This window comes from Salvia miltiorrhiza, chromosome 6, assembly GCF_028751815.1.
Source record: "Salvia miltiorrhiza cultivar Shanhuang (shh) chromosome 6, IMPLAD_Smil_shh, whole genome shotgun sequence".
Lineage (NCBI taxonomy): Eukaryota > Viridiplantae > Streptophyta > Magnoliopsida > Lamiales > Lamiaceae > Salvia > Salvia miltiorrhiza.
Genome location: NC_080392.1, coordinates 27,382,766 through 27,401,929, shown reverse-complemented (window position 1 = coordinate 27,401,929; position 19,164 = coordinate 27,382,766). Strand labels below are relative to the sequence as shown.

The 19,164-nt window shown below is 43.3% G+C and overlaps 2 protein-coding genes across 2 annotated transcripts; one reads left to right on the top strand and one right to left on the bottom strand.

Moving 5' to 3' along the window:
• The first annotated feature begins 690 nt into the window (after positions 1-690).
• On the top strand, positions 691-6,980 carry LOC130988975 (phospholipid-transporting ATPase 1-like). Its single transcript, XM_057912965.1, is given in 9 exon segments — positions 691-913; positions 1,141-2,864; positions 2,957-3,260; positions 3,790-4,480; positions 4,562-4,685; positions 4,808-4,845; positions 4,848-5,032; positions 5,394-5,852; positions 6,488-6,980. Coding segments are annotated over 8 exon segments (3,531 nt in total). The 5' UTR covers positions 691-913; positions 1,141-1,354; the 3' UTR covers positions 6,708-6,980.
• A 9,146-nt stretch (positions 6,981-16,126) lies between these two features.
• LOC130990706 (uncharacterized) lies at positions 16,127-16,696 on the bottom strand. Its single transcript, XM_057914934.1, has one exon. It carries the CDS (start codon positions 16,694-16,696, stop codon positions 16,127-16,129), a length of 570 nt encoding a protein of 189 aa, XP_057770917.1.
• Between the last annotated feature and the right edge of the window lie 2,468 nt (positions 16,697-19,164).

Genomic DNA, 19,164 nt, shown 5'->3' with positions numbered 1-19,164 from the left:
AGTACGGACGATCAGTCGGTATGGGCACACCGTCCAGCTTCAAGCATAGCTCTCTCTCTTTACAGCTTCACAACTTCAACAACTCTTCTAAAAATATCGAAGCTTTTCTCCCAAACCTATCAAAAATCATTAAAATAATTCATTAGTTCCATAATTAACTCCAAAATATAATAATAAGCAGGAACTATGCATTAAAATCTACCAAAAATACTCAAAATATGCGTATAAAATACGCCCAATCAGACACCATTGTTTCATAGGTTATTGAGCTTCTCCTGTTTAAGCACAAATATGTTGTTTTGGGGTATCAGTATATTACATATTGTTGTCGATGAATATTTATTGTATAATGCAAATAAAAAAAATTACTTCAAGAATGTTATTGACTCTTGTTGATTCAAGATTGCCATTTAAGTTTGGAAGATGACAATTCCTTCTAATTGTTTCTTATGCAATGACGATCAACGAAAAGTGAAAAGTAAGAGGATTATAAGTGGTGGGGTATAGTCCAAAAATAGGTAGGAAGTTCTTTTGTGGACGCCCCAAAAAGGAAAATAGGAAGTTCTTTGGTGGATGGAGGGAGTAAAAGTTAAGAATTTCTTAATAGAAAATATTACTTGAGAATAATATTTGAAGAATATTAAAAATTGAGAATATAAAATATTTGAATTGTGCAATCTTAGCTTCATTCTTTATCCAGTTTCTTGCAACCTTCGCCCCTTTTTCTATATTTCTTTTTTCTCTCTTTCCTGTTTAATTGAATAATGCATTTGACCTTCGAATTTTGTGTGTCCTTTCCCGAATGCCGACGATGCATATATTCCCAATCACATCTCACCAAATTATTTGCCGGCCTCAACCAAACTCTGCTTCTCTTCTCCTGCTTTACACGATTGTTTTGTTTCTCACACAAGTAAGTTCTTCTACCCCAGCTTCAATTACTTCTATACCTCATTTCAATTACAACAACTATTGAGTTGTAAAATACAGAAAGGGGATGGTTTTTATTGTAATTAGGTTTCTGAGCTTTTATTGTTTGCGTTTCAAGTGTGCTCTTGGTTAATGTGAGTTCAGGTGGGTATAATTTTGTGATTGCTCTTGGTTGTCCTGGAATTTGTGATTTTTGTTTGGGGTTTGCAGAGATTTTGTATTGATTAATATGTTGGGTGATCAAGAGTTGCGAGTTTGCATATGAATTTTCTGGTTTTTGAATGTGAGAGGCTGAAGGGGTCATTGATCGTGGCATCACGATAACATCTTTTATTGATTCTTTGCTTCTGCATCACTGGTAAAGAGGGGAATTGATATTTTCTAGCTCTTGTAGTTTGAGGTCAATTTCTGCTAGGTTTCTGGGATGGATTCCCATTCCCAGATTGAGGTTAATGAGAATTCCCCTCAATTTCCCGACCCTATACGGAGTTCATCAACCCGGTCAATTCTGTCGAAGGCTTCTGGTGGCCACTCTCTTAGGGAGGTTAACTTCAGTGAGCTAGGGCTGAAGCCAGTGCGGCATGGCTCGAGGGGTGCTGAGTCTGAAGGGTTTAATGCTTCGTATAAGGAGATACATGACGATGATGCGAGGTTAATCTATATAAATGATCCTGAGAAAACAAATGAGAAGTTTGAGTTTGCTGGGAACTCGATCAGGACTGGGAAGTACTCCGTATTGACATTCTTGCCACGGAATCTGTTTGAGCAGTTCCACAGGGTTGCGTACATATACTTTCTCGTGATAGCTGTTCTCAATCAGCTTCCCCAGCTGGCTGTTTTTGGGCGGGGAGCTTCAATTATGCCATTGGCCTTCGTGTTGCTTGTCACAGCCGTTAAGGATGCGTATGAGGACTTTAGGCGGCATCGGTCAGATAAGATTGAGAACAGCCGTTTGGCTTGGGTTTTGGTGGATGAAAAATTTCAACAGGTAAGATGGAAGGATATACGAGTCGGTGAGATCATTAGAGTTTGCGCGGATGAAACTCTTCCTTGTGATATGGTGCTGCTCTCTACAAGTGACAGCACCGGAGTTGCTTATGTGCAGACTACCAATTTGGATGGGGAATCAAATTTGAAAACACGGTATGCGAAGCAAGAAACACAAATGAAAAATGTAGAGAATGAGAAGATTAGTGGATTGATCAAGTGTGAGAAACCAAACCGGAACATTTATGGTTTCCAGGCAAATTTGGATGTTGATGGAAAGCATATTTCTCTTGGACCTTCTAACATCATTCTACGCGGTTGTGAGCTGAAGAACACTGAATGGACAGTTGGAGTTGCAGTTTTTGCAGGCAGAGAGACCAAGGCAATGCTCAATAATTCTGGAGCTCCGTCCAAGAGAAGCCGTCTTGAGACATCTATGAATCGGGAGATCATTTTCCTTTCAATTTTTCTCTGTGCACTGTGTACAATAGTCTCTGTTCTTCATGGTATTTGGTTGAGACACCACAAGGATGAATTGGATCTAATGCAATTCTATAGGAAAAAGGACTATTCGAAGGGTGATGAAGAAAACTATAAATATTATGGATGGGGCATGGAGGTATTCTTTGTGTTCCTCATGTCAGTTATCGTGTTCCAAATTATGATTCCTATATCACTGTACATATCTATGGAGCTTGTTCGTGTTGGTCAGGCCTTTCTAATGATCCGAGATAATATGATGTATGATGAAGCCTCTAGCTCAAGATTTCAATGTAGGGCACTGAATATAAATGAAGATCTGGGACAAATCAAATATGTTTTTTCTGATAAAACCGGTACCCTTACTGAAAACAAGATGGAGTTTCAATGTGCAAGCATTGGGGGCATCGACTACAGTAGTGGGAACGGCGGTGTTGAAGATGGTCAAATTAGAATTTTGGATCGAGGTACTGCAACTGCAATCTCTCTTTTTTCGTCGTCTCATAAGCTTACAGTAGTATCTATTACAAGCGCATTATTATATCTTATTTGATGTCAGGTGGTGCACAGGTTTTCAGGCCTAAGATGAAGGTAAAGGTTGACCCGGAGCTTCTCAATACATCAAAAAGAAAGCACACCAGTGAAGGGAGACATGTTCATGATTTTTTCTTGGCATTGGCTGCTTGCAACACCATTGTACCTTTAACCGTTGAGACTCCAGATCCTGTCGTGAAGTTGATAGATTATCAGGGGGAATCTCCTGATGAGCAGGCGTTAGTGTATGCTGCTGCAGCTTATGGTTTTATGCTTGTAGAACGAACCTCAGGCCACATAGTTATTGATGTACAAGGGGAAAGACAAAGGTAAGTTATATTTGTTTTGTTCACACATCATAACCTCATAATTTAAGTGAATTTTCTAACTCGTTTCTGTAAGGCACTACATTGTTTAAACTGCCATATTGTCTAAGTGTAGTTGGACATGTTTAGTTAGATTGTTGAAAAGTATATATCTTCGTAAATGGGATTCCCTATTAGATTAGCTAAACTAGTATAAATATCCTTATAAGACAATCCAAGAAAGTTTGAAGAGAGAAATATGCATCAACAAGAAGTATTATTGCATTCATTTGTTGAATAGTGTACTATGAAAAGTTTAGTTAGAACAGTGAAACAAGTTCTATCTGTTCTTGCTTTTATTATTACCTCATAAGTCTCTTCTAGTGTTCTTCAACTAGCTTATTAAACACTATAGTTTGCCTTTTGTTCTGAATTCTTACTTTTCCTCTTTCTGTTAATTGATTTCCTTTTCCTTCTCCTTTTCCTGTCCTTTGTGAATTTCTCCAGCAATTATTTATGCCTTCTCAGATACACTCGTTAATGGGCAGCGCAGGTTTAACGTCTTGGGTCTGCATGAGTTTGATAGTGACCGGAAGAGGATGTCGGTGATACTAGGATGCCCTGACAAGGCAATAAAGGTTTTTGTAAAAGGTGCGGATACATCTATGTTCAGTGTCATAGACAGATCGCAGAACTTGAATGTGCTAAAAGCAACAGAAACTCATATTCAGACCTACTCGTCAAAAGGCTTGCGAACACTTGTTGTCGGTGTGCGGGAGCTGAGTTCATCAGAATTTGAACAGTGGCAATCGTCTTATGAAGTGGCAAGCACTGCCTTAATGGGGAGGGCCTCTTTGCTTCGTAAAGTTGCAAACAATGTGGAACATCATCTCGGCATATTAGGTGCTTCTGCGATTGAAGACAAATTACAGCAAGGAGTCCCAGAAGCAATTGATTCTTTAAGAACAGCAGGTATCAAAGTCTGGGTTCTAACAGGGGACAAGCAAGAAACAGCAATTTCAATTGGCTACTCATCTAAACTTTTAACAAGCAAGATGACCCAGATAGTGATAAACAACAACTCTCTGGAATCATGTCGAAAGAGCTTAATTGAGGCATTAGTTGTGTCTAAGAAGCTCGCTGATGCTCCATCCGGAGTTTCTGGAAACTGCAGATGTCAGCTTGGCCTGATTATTGATGGAACAAGCCTTGTTTATATTCTGGACTCTGAACTTGAAGAACAGGTAACTCTCCACAGCCTCTAACTAACTTACAGGAACTCTCCTAACAACTTATTGTATTAATTAATGCCTATTGGTTTGCAGCTTTTTGAATTAGCAAGCAAATGTGATGTCGTACTCTGTTGTCGGGTAGCTCCACTACAAAAAGCTGGAATAGTTGCTCTGATAAAAAGTAGAACTGATGATATGACCCTTGCCATTGGTGATGGTAAGCATCATTATCTCTATCTTTTATAGTGTAAGGAAGAAAGGAAGTACGAAAACAAGAACATAAATCAGTCAGCTAAATATATCTCTTGATTGGGCTGCTAATTATGTTTTAACTGTCAGGTGCAAACGACGTTTCAATGATCCAAATGGCTGATGTGGCGTGGGCATAGGAATCAGTGGACAAGAAGGTCGCCAAGCTGTGATGGCATCAGATTTTGCGATGGGTCAATTTAAATTTTTGGTCCCACTGTTATTGGTGCACGGGCACTGGAATTATAATCGGATGAGCTACATGATATTGTACAACTTCTACAGAAATGCAGTTTTTGTTCTTATCTTATTCTGGTAAGTTTATGAGTATTTTGTATGGTAAAAAACAACCTATTTACGTTAAACTTAAGCTTATACAAAGAGCTAATGATGCAAAATACTAATGATACTAACTACTAAGAAGTCATCAGTTTTTATAAGTAACATTAGAAATGTACTTGAGAGTTTTTTTGTGACATTATCTTGAAAACGCTTGCATGGGGAGGTGTTTAGGAATTAGATCATTTGTGAGGACAATAAAGGAATAAGGCATAGTAATAATAAAATTAAATTCATGTATAAGACCAAGCTATTTACATCGGAACTAACTGGATTACCGTATAGATAAGGAAGTTAGAAAATTTTGCTTATCGACTATCATATGCTTTCCTTCCAGGTATGTGCTCTTCACAAGTTATACACTGACAACTGCCATCACCGATTGGAGCAGTGTATTGTATTCAGTACTATACACATCGGTGCCTACAATAATTGTTGGAGTTCTTGATAAGGATTTAAGTAGAACTTCTCTACTCAAGCACCCTCAGCTTTATGGTGCTGGACAAAGGCAAGAAAGTTACAATGGAAAACTATTCTGGGTAACAATGTTGGACACGTTGTGGCAAAGTGTAGCTGCCTTCTTTGTTCCTTTCCTTGCTTATTGGGGAAGCAGTGTTGATGGTTCTAGCCTAGGCGATCTTTGGACACTTGGAGTGGTAGTAATGGTGAATATACATTTGGCTATGGATGTAACTCGGTGGTATTGGATGACACATGCAGCCATCTGGGGATCTATTATTGCGACTTTCCTCTGTGTCATTGCTATTGATATGCTGCCTTTCCTGCCTGGTTACTGGTAAGATGTTCTAACTTATTATGTTTATTTAAGGCATTGCATAAAGGCATCATTCATGAGGCTTTACTTTCGTTGAGTAAGCAATGACTCTTCTATTCTTCAATGCTGATCTCTTCAACAAGAACTTTCGCCCTTTTTTCTGGTAACCTTTTAATTTACGTTATGCATGAGTTTCTTTGCAGATACCTTAATTATATTTGCTCTTTATGTCCAATTCCTCTCTTTTCAATGTTGTGCATTCATGAAGAAAATCTGCATCATTTTCTTCGATACTTCTGGAGTCCTAGTTCCAGTTACCGTTGTGTTACAGATACTCCTGGTGACAAATATAGCCATTTATGCCTAAAATTGATTTGGCTCTGCCCAACTCGAGTTCTGCCTCTGTGTGCATCAATCAAAAGTATATATTCTCTAATGATACTCAACTTTCATAGGCGATGTATGCGTTTCTTGTCACACTATACCTAAATATCATGCATAATACATACCTATGTTATCTATTGATATCTCTGGTCTAATATATAACCTAATCTTATAACAAACTTTTACTTTAAATGTGTTGTAGTCGTTCAAAGTATTCTCCAACTCTTGATCTTTAAACAGATTCGTTTAATTCTAGTTGAATGTTTGTGCAGGGCGATCTTTCATATTGTCAAGACAGAATTGTTCTGGGTGTGCTTGTCTTTAATCACGATAGGCGCACTCCTTCCTCGTTTTGCTGTAAAAGTTTTCGTTCAGTATTTTGGACACAATGATATCCAAATAGCAAGAGAAGCAGAGAAATTTGGAAACTCAAGAAGAAACTCACAAACACAAATAGAGATGCACCAAATTTTTGATCTTCCACAGAGATGACACAAGTGGTTAGCTCTTTTTCATTATTTTTCTTGCAAATTTGTGTAAAAAATGAACTTTTTTTGCATCTACACGAAAATTTCTCTAGATTTTTAGGTTGTCCCTGGTTTGTTACCTTCAAATATGTCGGTAGTAATCAGGGTTGTATTCTTCCATTGATTGAGGCTGTAATTGTACATTATTTATGATTTGCTTTACACAACACAAGTCAATACTTGTGACATGGTAAAATAGATAAAATGCATTTATACACAACATAAATTTGTCTGACTATATCTTCTCATTTAATTTCAGAGTTATTTAGTTCGTTTTATGTTGGTCATTTTGTACTAATATGACTTGTGGTGAGATGCTTGGGATTTTGGTGGTCTATTTGCAGCCTGCTATTTAAATACTTAAGATTCGCTGAGACGTTCTTTAAACTGTTTTTTTTTAACCACTAATTTTGAGAAATTGTAAGTATAATGCAAATTACAGCCACTATGATTTGATTGCAAGCTGAAATAAAATTTTATTGAGAAAAAAGAAAAATCTAGAAACCTATTGGTAGAACAACGATGCTAACTAAGCGCTGAGCTTCATCAAAATCTTTCCGGCGAAAATCCAATGGAAAAAATGCCAGTGAAGGAAAAAGAGTACCCGTCTTTACAAAAAAAAGGAAAATAAAACACGAAGTTCAAAGACGGAACAAAGAAAACATGTGAGCCTGATAAAACAGAACACGCGAGAAGAATGAACCAACAGAGGAGCCAAACTAAAGCAGGATCAGGTTCTAGCGCACCAGACACCTGAAAAAAAAATCCTCAATGGCCACTCCTAGACCCACCAACCGAACTAGAAGACCAAGAACTAAAGAGGGTAGGCAGGAGCTGAGAGCCACATCATAAGAAAGTGTCATTTGCGTATAAGAATAGTACTCCATCATTTACATGAGTAAAAATCTATACATATATAATAGCTGGTCCATCTAGCAAAAAAAATTTCCCGCTCTTTTACTCAATCTATTTTTGGAAAGTTGATTTATATTTAAAAAGTTCACTAATTCATAGGATGATATACATATAAGTTGCGGGGCCCACTTGCTACAATCTATACAGTGCTCTTTTATATCATGCAATTTATAATTTTGTGAAAAATATCCTTTATTTTTGTGAATTTATATAAATATCCAATATTTAAAATTTAAAGTCACCAATATTTTTCAGTGTGAATTTATATAAATTTTGAAATATATATATATATATATATATATATATATATATATATATTGTGAATTTACCCGTGTGAATTTAAATATCCAATATTTAAAATTTAAAATCACCAATAGTAAATTTATGAATTTATACTTAGAATTTATATTTTTTGAAAAATATCCTTTTCTTGTGAATTTATATATTTTTAGATAAATTTATATTGAAATATCCAATATAAATTTATAGTTTTGTGAAAAATTATCAATTTCAATTAAATCTTTTGTGAAAAACATCTAATATTTAAAATTCATAATATAAATACATATAAATTGCATGGGATCTTGTAGTCATTTGCAAAAGTGAATATTATTTTTCATTTACACGCAATTTTTGACTATATATTGTTTTTCAATTCAAGAGAATAAAAACTTATTTACGAACTCTAGCAATATCTCATATTAATTCTTACTGATTTACACGCTAAACAAAGGGATTGGTATGCATGATCAATGGGATTTTCTGTATGATCTTCACAACTAGACGATGAAGAAGCCTTATTTCAAGGTATGCATGGCGTCAAATTTGTGAGTGAGAGAGAGAGAGAGAGAGAGAGAGGGTGATAGAGTGAAATGTGTAATTTGACAACATTCCTTATATATCTCCAAAAATGCAGCAACTTTTTATTATATCAAACCAAAATCAACTCCATTGTCAAAGCATCTCATTTAATATAATATATTAAATATATAAGTTTTGGTATTTCACGAAACCAACATCTAAACTATAAAGTGAAATCACAAGCTATGCCTAATGCGATTGACTGAAGAAGACGAAGTAAAATGATCGGAAACCTTGCACGAGAGAGAAAGTAGCTGTTGTATTCAAAGATATGAGATAGCGTGACTACAAAACACGAGTGCGAAGCCTATTTATAGAATACAGGGAAGGGTAAAATAGTAAAATCGGTGCTAGCGCATGCTTTTGACGTGATCGAAGGGCATATCGGGAATTTCATCTTCACTCGGGGATTCTCCCGCGTTTCTGGTGATTCCGCTGATGAAGATAGCTCCTCTGACGAAGATGATTTATCTGGCGAAGGTGACTTCTCTGGCGAGGATGACTTCTCTGTCGGGGATGACCTCTCTGGCGAGGATGACTTCTCTGGCGAGGGTGATTTCTCTGGTAATCATAGTTCCTCTGGCAAGAGCCATTCCTCTGGTGGGTCATTCTTCTGGTGGGTGAGGGGTCTCTGGTGCACGAAATCCCTCGGGTGAGAATAATTCTTTTGACTAGCTGGACTCTTCTGGTGAAGATGATTCCTCTGACGAATGTACTTCTTCTGCCCTTACTTGTCCCGCTGATGGGGTCGATTCCTCTGACTTGTATCCTTTTCCTACTCTGCACATATTACTCCTCATCAACCACTCCCCCCTCTGGTCTGGTTGAACCGGGCATTCTTCGTGTTCAACCAGCGAAGTATTGTTAAAGCTCGCATCATGCTGTTTTCCCTGGTCCCTACAAATCATGAAGACACGAGAATTCTATTCTTGTAAAAAGATAAAGATAAGCCCTGTTAATTGCTTTTTGGCATTTTTGTTACTCCCACCCCCTAATCTGGCTAGTTCACTCTGAAATAGTGCAACTAGTCAGAAGACTCGCCCGCGTGGGTGACGTCATCTGCATTAAATGCCCGCCCAGTCTACAGTGCTTTTCCCGTACCCCGAGGTTACTTTTTAACCTTTGCGTCTTTTCGCCTCCCCGTAGGGATTTTCGGCCGTCGATTCATTTCCGTATGCCAAGTGTCGCTCATCCCGCTTGTTAGTAGTTGCCCGCGTACATTTTTACTTAGTCGATTCGAACTTCCATTTTTTACTATCCTTCTTCTCCAAGTTTTCCGAACTCCTTCATCTGCAATTTCCGGCGATCCTTCCTCCTATTCCGGCGTATTTTTCCGCGACCCCTCCGCTCCCGTTTTCATTGTCAGTCTTCCCTTGACCTAGGTAACTTGCGTATCCTATTCTCCGATATTTGTGATTAGTTGTAGAGTAGTTTTGAAATTTGTTGGTGCTCTGATTGAGCGTGTTAGAAACCCTAGGTTTTGAGTATTCTGACCATGGCTTCCACTTCCGCTCCCCGATTCTCGCAGTCGCCTTCTCCTTCTCCCCGTGATGCTTCATCTTTCTCTTCTCAACCTCAGAGTCCTGAACATCTTCCCTCCCCTTCTGCCTCTCATGATTCTCAAACTGTTTCCGATTCTCCGATTGTTCCCAGTTCTTCCCAACCAAAAAAGAGAGCCAAAAAAGCACCCCAACCCCCAAAGAGTATTCCTAAATCCCTCCTTGGCGTCGCGGCGGTGGAAAGATTAAAGAACAAGTGTCGACGCCCTGCTGGTTTACAATTTACGGTTTTCTCTAAAGCCTCAACACCCCCTAAGAAACTTCGCGACCACAAAACAATCGCCATCTGGCAGGCCCAGATAGATGCTGGCCTACGGCTCCCTCCTCCTTCCCTTCTGGTTGACGTTTGCAACCATTTTCGTATCCCTTTTTATCAGGTCGCCCCCTCTGCCATTCGGAGGCTAAATGGCTTCCATATTCTATGCCGCGCCCATGGTGTTGAGGATACCGCCAAATTGTTTTGTCAGACCCAATCCCTTCGTATGCAGGGCAGTCCCCTGTATAACTTTGCTGGTCTTCCAAAACGCCCTACTACCTTTCTTTCCTCTCTAAATTCTTTTGATAAGGGCTTTTTGAGCTATTATTGTTATGTGCACACTCTTATCGGCTCCTGGCGTGATTATAACGTTCGTGAACTGGAATGGCATAATCCACGGACTACTTATAAACCCGCCTCCCTAGAAGCTCCCTCGCCCTTTGACTTGGGGGTCATAATCCGTCTGAACGCCATGAACGCAGCCCAGCCTTTAGAATGTAAATACCTTGCTGAGAACAATTAAGCTCTGGCATACAATGGCCTATTTCCCCTGTATCCCAAGAAATCGATAGGTAAAAAATATGAATTTTAAAAAATACATTAGTTTTTGTTACCCTGATTTAATGGTGTAGAATTCTGATCTGCAGACATGTCTTGGAGGAAACAATGCGGGGAAAATTTGCCTGACATTGCTCCTGTGGTAGAAGTCCCCTCTGAACAACCGACCGGGACCGAGCTGGTCACCATTCCCCCTGTGGTGGAGGTTCCAGAGGAGAATGTGGAAACCTCCCGCTCGTTTAATGCAGAGGAGGTTGATGCGGGTAGCCTTGTTCGCAGGCGCGGACGCTCTAGCACTGGTGGTGCATCTGGTGCCGGTGAAGAAGATGTCCAGATTGTGGACATCACTGGTGAGATTCCCTCACCCGACTCGGCCCCGGGTGTCACCCTCACTGAGCTTTCGAAGAAAAGGAAGAGGGGTTCCCTGATCTCCATAGGTGAGAAGGAGAAGCAAGAGGGCCTGAAGAAGGCCGGCAAATCCAAGGAGCCAGCGAAGAAGTCTGCTGGTGGTTCGAAGGTCCCTCCTTCTGCTGGGGGAAAAGGCAAGGGCAAGGCTGTGGTCCCCGCTGAAGATGAATCGGAGGATATTGTCTCTGGTCCGATTTCAAGCTTGTCGGGACAGGGGTTTATCGATGCCCTGTCCTCTCGTGTTCACTCAAAAGATAAGGAGAAGATGGAGAACTTGACACGAGGGGGTTTGGCAAGTCTGCTTGCCCAGACGGCTCTTCAGGTACTTTGCCGTTGGTATCCTTATCTAAAAAATTTAAGTTACCAAACTTTTGATTGTTCTGGTGGACCCCCTTTCTCTGAAGAAAATCATTCCTTTGGTGAAGATGGTTTCTTTGTTCTGACCTAACCCATTCTATTTCCCTGCAGGTGGAGGCTCGGTTCTGGGGAGCTATCCAGCGCATCTATGATTATGATGTGTTGGAAAAGGAGAGAGAAAAGGAGCAGGCAGATATTGCCACACGCGACGACGCTGTTGCTGGGGTAGTGGAGCGCCTGAGTGGGGCTGAGGCAGAGATTGCTGAGCTGAAGGCCAAGCTGGCCCAAGTAGAGGTGGAGAAGTTGTCCCTGGCTTCTGAGCTGACAAGGGTGACGAGGGAGAGCCATGAGAGCCTTATGAGGTTCAAGGCGGGGTATGAAAAAGATTATAGGGAAGCCAGGCGTGATTGGAGGAAGACACTTGTGGAGGCCCAAAACCTTGCTTACGTACTGGGAGCACGAGATCAGCGCTTGGAGTATTTCTTGTCTCCTCAGGGTCAGCACTTCCTGGGGGTGATGCTAGAGGGTACCTTGGAGGCCTTCAAACGGACTCCAGAGTACTTGGCGGACTTCGGGCCCCTTTTTGCTTATGTGATAAAGCAATCTGCCTCCAAGGCGTTAGAGATGGCGGGGGCTACTCCAGAGCAACTTGCTACCCTGGATTTGCGGGCCTTGATGGATAATCTCCAAGATGAGGAGATAAATAAGCTGATGAAGATCCCTGAGAATTCTCCGGAGAAGCCGGTATGGTGGTATCCAGTGCTAGAGAAGGCTATTCCTTTATTTGCTTTTGGAGTAGGGTCTGACATGTTGCCCTCTGTTCCCATGTATATGCCTGCCTTCTCTGCCTCCCTAGTAGGCTTCGTGAACAAGTTACGGGATCCCACTGGCAAAGGCACCCGAAAATTTTCTGAATACAGCATGATGCCTCCCCTGCCCTCTGATTTGGCTGCCTCAGCTTTTGAAGACTCGACTTCCTCTCGTTTTGCAGTGGAGTAGCTTTTGGCCCTGTATAGAGACGAGAAAACATATGTACAAGAAGCTGCGAAGCTGCTGGACGTGGATTCCCGTCTTCCGAAGATGAAGGAAGCTGGCATGCTGCCGGTGTTTACGGATGGGGCCTCTGCTAGCCAGACCCCTGCTATTGCCACCTCTGCTCCCGTCTCCCCTGTCCCTGCTGAAGATTCCTCTGTTCCTCCTGCTTAATAACCCTGCTCTCCCTTTTGGATTTGACAAATATTTTTGTAACTTTTCAATTTCAAGAACTTAATACTTACCTCTGACGTTCAATGTACAACTTGCCTTTTTGGCGTTCTTTGTTCGAATGAGATTGCTTTGTTGTTTATCTTGCCTTTTAAGCTTCTGTGCTGCTTCTGCCTTCCTTTGCACTTTGTGTTGTTTTTGTTGCTCGTTCATGTTGAGTTTGTATTCCCGCATCTCCTCTGCTGGTTTGGTTTGATTTTGATGACTCTTCTGGCGAGGATTCTGATGACTCCTCTGGTGAGGATTTTGATGACTCCTCTGGCGAGGATTTTGATAACTCTTCTGGCGAGGACTTTGATGACTCCTCTGGCGAGGATTCTGATGACTCCTCTGGCGAGGATTTTGATAACTCCTCTGGCGAGGATTCTAATGACTCTTCTGGCGAGGATTTTGTTGCTGTTTCCCGTTCAAGCTTGAACACTCTGCGCGGAGCATGGAAGGCCCGGATGGCACAACCAACTTTCGCAGCTTACGATTAAATAGTAACCCTCTGCGCGGAGCATGGAAGGCCCGGATGACACAGCCAACTTTTGCGGCTTACGATTAAATAGTAACCCTCTGCGCGGAGCATGGAAGGCCCGGATGGCACAGCCAACTTTCGCGGCTTACGATTAAATAGTAACCCTCTGCGCGGAGCATGGAAGGCCCGGATGGCACAGCCAACTTTCGCGGCTTACGATTAAATAGTAACCCTCTGCGCGGAGCATGGAAGGCCCGGATGACACAGCCAACTTTCGCGGCTTACGATTAAATAGTAACCCTCTGCGCGGAGCATGGAAGGCCCGGATGGCACAGCCAACTTTCACGGCTTACGATTAAATAGTAACCCTCTGCGCGGAGCATGGAAGGCCCGGATGGCACAACCAACTTTTGCGGCTTACGATTAAATAGTAACCCTCTGCGCGGAGCATGGAAGGCCCGGATGGCACAGCCAACTTTCGCGGCTTACGATTAAATAGTAATCCTCTGCGCGGAGCATGGAAGGCCCGGATGGCACAGCCAACTTTCGCGGCTTACGATTAAATAGTAACCCTCTGCGCGGAGCATGGAAGGCCCGGATGGCACAGCCAACTTTCGCGGCTTACGATTAAATAGTAACCCTCTGCGCGGAGCATGGAAGGCCCGGATGGCACAGCCAACTTTCGCGGCTTACGATTAAATAGTAACCCTCTGCGCGGAGCATGGAAGGCCCGGATGGCACAACCAACTTTCGCGGTTTACGATTAAATAGTAACCCCCTGCACGGAGCATGGAAAACCCGGGGGTGCGACCAACTTCCGTGGCTTACGGTTAATGGCTACCTCTGCACGGAGCATGGAGGACCCGGGGGGGTGCAACCAACTTTCGTGGCTTACGATTATGTGCAACCTCTGCGCGGAGCATGGAAGGCCCGGATGGCACGACCAACTTTTGCGGCTTACGATTAAGTAGTAACCCCCTGCACGGAGCATGGAAGACCCGGGGGGTGCGACCAACTTCCGTGGCTTACGGTTAAGTGCAACCTCTGCACGGAGCATGGAGGACCCGGGGGGGTGCAACCAACTTTCGTGGCTTACGATTATGTGCAACCTCTGCGCGGAGCATGGAAGGCCCGGATGGCACAGCCAACTTTCGCGGCTTACGATTAAATAATAACCCCCTGCACGGAGCATGGAAGACCCGGGGGGTGCGACCAACTTCCGTGGCTTACGGTTAAGTGCAACCTCTGCACGGAGCATGGAGGACCCGGGGGGGTGCAACCAACTTTCGTGGCTTACGATTATGTGCAACCTCTGCGCGGAGCATGGAAGGCCCGGATGGCACGACCAACTTTCGCGGCTTACGATTAAATAATTACCCCCTGCAAGGAGCATGGAAGACCCGGGGGGTGCGACCAACTTCCGTGGCTTACGGTTAAGTGCAACCTCTGCACGGAGCATGGAGGACCCGGGGGGGTGCAACCAACTTTCGTGGCTTACGATTAAATAGTAACCCTCTGATTTGCAGCGTGATTCCTCTGCTTTTCCCCTTGACCTGCTGCGGGACAATTTTTGAATTTAAAAATTGGGGACTACGGGTATACACCCTACTCCCCCCCTCTGGTGACATGTGCAATACTCTGTTATGAACATGTTGGCCCAATTACTTCTTGTTCCATCTCCGGCCCATAAACTCGCGTGAGCTCGTTACCCCTTAGCCCTTTTCTTAGGCCCAATACCATCTCTATATATACCCCTCCACCCTTCATGACCTAGCTCAGAATCCTTTATTTCCTTTCCGCCGCCCCAAATTGCTCTCCTCTCAAACCCTAGATCTCCCGTCTTTTTGGCTCAAGATGCCTTCTTATCTTGGTTGTAACGCCCTCAGTCGGGGGAGTGAGTCCTGCTAAGAAAGTACTCAGTGTTGGAGGTTGAAAAGGCAGGACTCTCCCCCGCCTGAGGGTTTTATCTCCAGGATTCCTGAAGAAAGCTCCCTCCCTGTATCGTCCCTAGCTTGGTTATAAGGCACTCAAGTATGGGAAGTTCCCCTCAGCACACTCACATCCTTGAAGGCTTTGCTTTTCCCTCTGTGCTCCCTGTGTAGATCTCTAGCTTTGTGGTTGTAAGGAGCGGACTTCCCGTATTTGAGAGCATTATTACCGGTTTCCCGAGATCTGGACGTCGGTTGGTCTTTTCCTCCGTATTCTTTTCTTTGCGTTTTGACTTGTTGCTTTTCTTGGTATTCTGCAGGCATGGGGTAGATCTGGAGTAGATCTGAGAAGTGGGGATGTTCCAACGGAGCGGAAGAACCTGAAGTGTTGGCGCATGGAAGAGAAATCGCCGATCCCTGATGTTTGTTTTTCCCTTGACCTGCTAAGAAGCAGTTTTGTGTTTGTTTTTTCCTTTGATCTGCTAAGAAGCAGTTTGTATTTGTTTCTCCCTTGACCTGCTAAGAAGCAATTTTGTATTTTGAATTTGAAAATTGGGAACTACGGGTATACACCCTACTCCCCCCTCTGGTGACATGTGCAATGCTCTGCATGAACATGTTAAGTAGTATATGTAAAGTAAAAAAGCGATAATTGAAATAAATGAAACAACACCAGGGAATTCCCTAGAACCACATATCTGTTTTATTGATATCATGGCCCCGGACCTCGTTAAAACCCCTGTGGGGAAAAAGAGTATCCGATCTACAAGTGATTATTCCTGCTGAGTAGCAGTTATACATAGAACTTTTTAAGCGTGTTTATATTCCATGGCCTAGGTAGAGCTCTGCCCTCTGAATCCGACAGTATGTATGCTCCCCCCCTAAGACCTCTGTGACGATGAACGGTCCTTCCCAGTTAGCTTCAAATTTGCCCACTGCCCTTAATGCGTCGGCTCTCTTTAGGACCAAATCGCCCTTGACCAGCTTCCGCGCTCTAACCCTTTTGTCGTACCCTGCTTTGATGACACCTTTATACTTTGCTGCTCTGATTTGAGCTTCTTCTCGCTGTGCTTCCACAAGGTCGAGCTCTGTTCTGCGAAGATCGGCGTTATGCTCTGTATCATAGGCGATGATACGGTATGATTCCAGTCTGGCCTCCGCTGGTATCACTGCGTTGGATCCATATACCAGCGTGAAAGGTGCCTCGTCTGTTGCCGTCTTTGGGCTAGTTCGGTAGGCCCAGAGAACGGTGTCCAACTCCTCCACCCATTTCCCTCTACTCTGGTTCAGCCTCTTCTTGATCCCTTCACAAATTGTTCTATTAGCTAATTCCACTTGGCCATTTGCTTGTGGATGAGCCACTGAGACGAAACGCTGAGTGATGTCCATTCGGTCACAAAAATCCGCGATTCTCTGCCCTGTGAACTGAGTCCCGTTATCAGACACAATGATTCTCGGTACTCCGAATCTGCAACAGATGTTCCTCCAAATGAAGCGTTCCACTGTAACTTCATCAATCTTGCCCACAGCCTCGACCTCGACCCATTTAGAAAAATAGTCTACTACTACGATGAGAAAGCATTTCCCCCCAGGTGTTGTAGGCAACTTCCCGACTATATCAATGCCCCATTTGTCAAACGGACATGCAGCGTACATGACACCCATAGGCTCCCCTGGTATGTTGATTCTTCCAGCATGCCTCTGGCAAGTCTCGCATTTACGGACGAATTCTCTGGCTTCCTTGTTGATGTGGGGCCAATAGAACCCTGCCCGGATGATTTTACGTACAAGATCTCGAAATCCTGTATGCCCACCACAGCAACCTGCATGAATTTCTTTCAAAGCAAAATTAGCCTCCTCTGGAGATAAACATTTTAGCAAGGGCTGAGTAAAGGATCGTTTGAAGAGTTTATCGTTGATTAAGCAGTAATTCTCATAGCGAGCCCTCTGATTTGATTCTCTGCTCAGCCGCTCCCCTGTCTTCAGAAAGTGTATAATCGGAGCCCGCTAATCGTCCCTGATTTCTACCGAGAAAACCTGCGAAGTCTCCATCTCTCTGGTATCATAGAGTAAAATAATTTCATCATTCCAAGTTTGCTCCACCGCACTAGCCATGCGCGCCAATAAGTCCGCTTTCGTATTTTCCTCTCTGGCAATTTGCTCGATCCTGAATTCCATAAACTTTTCTTTCATTTCACTGATTTTGGAATGGTACGCTCTCATCCGCTGATCCTTGATGCTATAAGTCCCTGAAAACTGTTGGGCAACCAATTGGGAGTCTGTCTTTATGATGACACACTCGGCCTTGAGCTCTGACAGGATATGAGCCCCTCTGACCACGGCCTCATACTCCGCTTCATTGTTGGACAATCGGCAAGTGAATTTGATGGCGAACTGGTATGTCCCATAACCCGGTGAAGTGATATAAACCCCGATCCCACATCCCTCTTTCGTTACGGATCCATCCACAAAGGCTACCCAAAACTCTGGTACAGGACGACGAGTTGTTTCTTGTATGAAGTCTGCCAACGCTTGCGCTTTGATCGTCGTTCTCGGCTCATACTCTACATCATACTCCCCTAACTCCACAGCCCATTTAACCATTCTTCCCGACAAATCCGGGCGCCCCAAAACTTGTTTGAAGGGTAGAGACGTGCGTACTACCACTCGGTGTGAAAGGAAATAGGGCCTCAACTTTCTGGCCGTGACCATGACTGTCAGAGCAGCCTTCTCAATCTCTGTGTAATTTTGCCCAGGCCCTTATATGATTCTGCTGACAAAATAGATAGGCTTCTGGTGACTTCCCTCTTCTCTGATAAGCACAGAGCTGATCGCATCCTCCCCCACCGCTATATACAGATACAATGTTTCCCCCGGGACCGGCTTGGTCAGAGTCGGTAGCTTGGCTAGATACACTTTAAGATCCTCAAATGCCGCTCTGCATTCCTCTGTCCACAGAAACTTAGTTCCCTTCCTCAGTACTTTGAAAAACGGCATGTTGCGTTCTGCCGAGCGTGATATAAATCTGCTCAGAGCAGTGATGCGCCCATTCAGAGTCTGCACTTCCTTGATTTCTCTGGGCGGTGTCATTTCCATAATAGCTTTGACCTTTTCTGCATTAACCTCAATCCCTGCAGGCGTGACCTTATATCCCAAAAACTTCCCTGTTGTGACTCCAAAGGTGCATTTCGCTGGATTCAGCATAAGCCGATGATCTCTGACCACCGTGAAGATTTCCTCCAGATCAGAAACATGATCCTCTGCCCTGACACTCCGTACAAGCATATCATCCACGTATACCGAAATGTTCTTGGCCAGTTGTTCTTTGAAAATTTTCTCCATCATCCGCTGATATGTAGCTCCCTCATTTTTTAAGCCAAAAGGCATACTTCTCCATCCATACACCCCGCAACAGACGGCAAACGCCGTTTTGGCAATGTCTCCTTTATTCATCCTGACTTGATGATATCCCTGGTATGCATCCATCATGGACAATAAAGCACACCCTGAAGTGGTATCCACCAGCTGATCGATCCTCGGCAGAGGATAATGGTCCTTTGGGCAAGCAGCATTTAGATCTCTGAAATCCACACACATCCTCCAGGTGTTTGTTTTCTTGGGTACCATCACCGCGTTTGAAATTCACTCCGGGTATTGCACTTCCACAATGTGCCCTGCTTCCAACAATCCGTAGACCTGTTCCCTTATTGCCGCGTCCTTCTCTGCCCCAAAATTCCTTGTTCTCTGCTTTACCGGCTTCACCTTAGGGTCCACGTTGAGGCAATGCTCTGCCAACTTTCTGTCAATTCCCTTTAAGTCGGTGGTACTGAATGCAAACACGTCTGCATTTCTTCGAA

Coding starts and splice junctions, on each gene's coding strand:
- LOC130990706 (XM_057914934.1), bottom strand. CDS start 16,696: ATGGACATCACTCAGCGTTTCGTCTCAGTGGCTCATCCACAAGCAAAT.